This window comes from Gossypium raimondii, chromosome 3, assembly GCF_025698545.1.
Source record: "Gossypium raimondii isolate GPD5lz chromosome 3, ASM2569854v1, whole genome shotgun sequence".
Taxonomy (NCBI): domain Eukaryota; kingdom Viridiplantae; phylum Streptophyta; class Magnoliopsida; order Malvales; family Malvaceae; genus Gossypium; species Gossypium raimondii.
The window spans coordinates 15578796-15583135 of record NC_068567.1 but is presented as its reverse complement, the minus strand read 5'-3'; the positions used below and the strand labels follow the sequence as shown (position 1 = coordinate 15583135).

The 4340-nt window shown below is 37.4% G+C and overlaps 1 protein-coding gene across 1 annotated transcript; it reads left to right on the top strand.

Moving 5' to 3' along the window:
• Nucleotides 1-406: 406 nt before the first annotated feature.
• On the top strand, nt 407-2070 carry LOC105797311 (probable isoaspartyl peptidase/L-asparaginase 2). Its single transcript, XM_012627272.2, has 4 exons — nt 407-659; nt 867-1100; nt 1229-1315; nt 1421-2070. The coding sequence occupies exons 1-4, from the start codon at nt 498-500 to the stop codon at nt 1916-1918; spliced, it is 981 nt and encodes a 326-aa protein (XP_012482726.1). The 5' UTR covers nt 407-497; the 3' UTR covers nt 1919-2070.
• The last annotated feature ends 2270 nt before the right edge of the window (nt 2071-4340 follow it).

Here is a 4340-nt window from a genome sequence, read left to right as displayed (position 1 = left end):
GTTGATTTGACATTACTAACCAATTTGGTAGTTCCACCATTAGTTTGTCACGTGGCATTTTAAAAGGTTGTCACGTGGAATCATCGAAGCACAAACTAATAGTGTAAATGCAAAAGACTAATTGAAATATAAATTCAAATACTAACTAATTCCAAAAATAAGAATGAACTACATACAACAAATTCAGAGCATCTAACTTTTGTCAAATAAAAACAAAACGGCAAGACTGTGAATTCCCAGACGGCAAGTGTAGTACACGAGGGAAATGGAGAGAGAAAAAAAGTGGAAGAGAGACCAGAAAATGAGATTCCTCCTACTTGATTCCACAAAATTTAATAGTTAGATTAAAATCCAGCTGAGTTGTATTTCAAGTCTGAGAGTGTCTATATAAAGAGCCCAAAGGCTATAGCTTTTTTCACGTAGCAAAGTAAAAGAGGCCAAGGCGAGCAAGGGCGAGAGGCAGAGCGAGAAACAGAGTGAGAGAGAGGGAGAGAATTATGGGAGCCTGGGCTATTGCAGTGCATGGTGGCGCTGGTGTAGACCCAAATCTCCCTAAGGAAAGACAAGAGGAGGCTAAGAGACTCCTCACTCATTGCCTTGATATAGGCATCTCTGCTCTCCGCTCTAACCTCCCCGCCATTGACGTCGTTGAACTTGTTGTATGTCCCCTTCCTTCCTCCCCATTCAATTGATAAAAAACCGATGCTTTGATCATTTTTTAAAAAAGATTATTACTATAATAATGGGAAATTATTATATAACTATAATATACATGATGACAGGGAGAGTTTATGTTGTTATCATTTCTTTATTTCTTCCGTCATTTTCTTCTAGAATGATAAAAGAAGTCGGGGTTCTTTTGGTAGGTTAGAGAACTGGAAACAGATCCTCTGTTCAACTCCGGGCGTGGATCTGCTCTTACGGATAATGGAACGGTGGAAATGGAAGCCAGCATTATGGATGGCCCAAAGAGGAGATGCGGCGCCGTTTCAGGCTTAAGCACTGTTAAGAACCCTGTCTCCCTTGCCCGTCTTGTCATGGACAAATCACCCCATTCTTATCTGGCCTTCTCCGGTGCCGAAGACTTTGCCAAGAAACAGGTTTCTTTTCACTAGTTTAGCTTTAATGGTTGAAACCCACTTAATTTTTGGGGAATCTTGGATTCTATAATCCACGTGTTGAATAGATTCCCCACACGCTTTCATTAAAACGGTTGTGTTTTGTGTAGGGAGTGGAGTTGGTGGACAATGAATATTTTATTACGGAAGATAACGTGGGGATGCTTAAGTTGGCAAAAGAGGCAAACTCGATCCTGGTACGTTTCTTTTTACTCTACTTTACTCCTAAAAGACATTGATGAAGATGAAGCTATATCACATGGTGGAACCCATGCCTAACCTTTTCCAACTTCTATGACCAGTTTGATTACCGTATCCCAACGATTGGCACCTGTGGTGCGGGGGCAGCCGCCATGGAAAGTCCTTTGCAGATGAACGGGCTCCCCATCAGCGTCTACGCCCCAGAGACGGTTGGCTGCGTGGTGGTTGACAAGGAGGGTCGGTGCGCTGCCGCCACTTCCACAGGTGGGCTCATGAACAAGATGACCGGAAGGATTGGTGACTCCCCGCTTATTGGCTCCGGAACCTACGCTTGTGACTTGTGTGGGGTGTCATGCACTGGGGAAGGAGAAGCAATCATCCGAAGCACCTTGGCGAGGGAAGTAGGCGCAGTGATGGAGTACAAAGGATTGAACCTGCATGAGGCTGTGGATTTTGTGATCAAGAATAGGTTGGATGAAGGCAAAGCTGGGCTGATTGCTGTTTCAAAGAACGGTGAGGTTGCTTGTGGGTTTAACACCACCGGGATGTTCAGGGGCTGTGCCACTGAGGATGGGTTCATGGAGGTTGGTGTCTGGTAAAATGTCTTGGGGTTACAATACATTAAGCTAGTTGTTTTTAGGTTATGTTACTCTTGTACTTCACGATATTACTTTGTTTGGTTATAACTAAGTGAAGTGCATTTTGTAATTGAAATGCCCCAATAATAAACTAGGTTGCAGTATCGATCCAATTTCAACTTTTTACATTTTCAATCTGATCTGATCATTGTTATGTAGGGGATAAACTCGGTTGAGCAACAAACAAGTAAAATAACAAAAAAATTAAAAAGATCAAATATAAATATTTTTTTGTAAAAAAATATCTCCAAAGAGGATAAAAAATCATAGACAAAAATAATTTCACTAAAACGGCAAAAACGAAGAATACAAATGATAGAGATAAAACTAAACCCCAAAACCTGAAATAAGAACCCTCAAAATGCAAACACAAAATTCTTTCAGAGCTTGTAAAAATTAATATCTAAATGTGTAATGGGCTTTTTGTTCTAGGTTAGAAAAGAGTCTATTTATAGGCTAAAATCTTAAGTCAAATAATATTAAAATAACTATAACCTCCCCAACCTGATATAGACCTTAGACTCGAATTCGTGAGATTACATCAGTCACTAAGGTGACCTAGTAGCGATCGGGGTTTTATAAAATATGCAATATAAAAACAGTTGTTTATCTTAGAAGAAAACTTAACTTATTTTTAGAAAAACTCGTAAGTGGACAAAAACATGATTAATCTAATATTTTTCTCAAAAAAAATGACTACCATTCAAAACTTAGTTAATTTCTAGTTTACTTATTAGTTAATAATTCAATATAACCTAGCAATGAAGAGTTATATTCAACTTAGTTATAATTTAATAAAAACAAATTTTATGCATAAAAATTAAAATCCATATTTCAGTTTTTTTTTAATTTCAAATGTCATACATGATATATTAACCCGAACTTAAACCTAAGTCTTATGTCATAGTTCAAAATAAAATAATACAATCTTTAAATAATAATAAGATATCAAATAATAACTTAATAATATTTTAGTAAATAGAATCGATCCAAGCTGAGCCCTCTGTATGTTGAATCCGTGTCCTAACCTGGTGGATTATCTGTAAAGATAGAAATAAAATGGGGAGTACGCTATGAAGCTCAATGTGAGTTCCGTCACAAGGAAACCAAAACAAAATAACAAATAAACAAAGTACATATATAAGCAATTATGAGATTAAACACAACCATATAAAGCACATCAGATTAACAGTTTTTCACATAAAACATTTCACTTTGCTATCTCAGTATTCACAGTTTTGTATGCACGTGCTTATGAATGCAATGTAATTTAAAATTAACAGAAAAAGTCCTACCTAACTCCACTACACACCTCACTTATGAGTTCCCCAGAACTCATCTACAATATCACTCTGGATTGTGGATGAGCCACCATTGATTTTGCAATTAAGCTACCACTTTGTAAAGAAAAACGTGGATAAACCACTAGTATTTTAGATAAAAACATTTGCAATTACTGTCACTTGTTGTCAGTGCACAACATAGTTGCAGATTAAAAAAACTGCAATTGGGCTTGTCAATGAGCCACATATTTGCAGTCACTGCCACTTATTGTGAGTGCACAATATATTCGTAGATTAAACAAACTACAACTAAGTTTGTGGACGAGTCACATATTTACAGTTACTACCACTTGTTGTGAGTGCAAAACATATTTTCAAAATAAAAAAACTAAACATATGTCTCAATTTCCTCGTAAAAGAACACACACCTAACTTTTGGGGTCTTGAATGTCACTCCTTACGCCTATGTTTGATCCGGGGTACGTAGATCGGGTATTTCAAACTACAAAATCTCACGTATTACAATGGGTATCAAGGTTTGTCAAGATTATTGAAGAATTGGATGACAACAAGTAAAAGCTGAACATCAGGTACCTTCTGGTTTGTTACAGCCAGCGATGATACCGGAGTGGAAATGAGAGCACGTTACTATGGATTTCGTATCGGATTTACCCCTATCTCTAAGAAAGAAAGATGTTGTTTGGGTTGTTGTTGATCGTCTTACAAAGTTAGTATATTTTATTTCGGTACGTACAGATTACTCCCTTGAGAGATTAGCTGAGTTGTACATCTCTAAGATTATCAGATTGCACGGGGTGCCAGTTTCTATTATTTCAGATGGAGATCCGCGGTTTACTTCACAATTTTGGAGTAAGTTGTAGGAAGCTTTAGATCCACGGTTACATGTTAGTACCACATTTCATCCCCAAACAGATGGTCAATCCGAGCGAGTAATTCAGATACTTGAAGATATGCTTCATTGTTAATTTGAAGGTAACTCGGAGAAATTTTACTATTGGTTGAATTCGCATACAATAATAGTTATCAGTCGAGTATAAAGATGGCATCGTACGAAACTTTATATGGTCGTAAATGCCAAA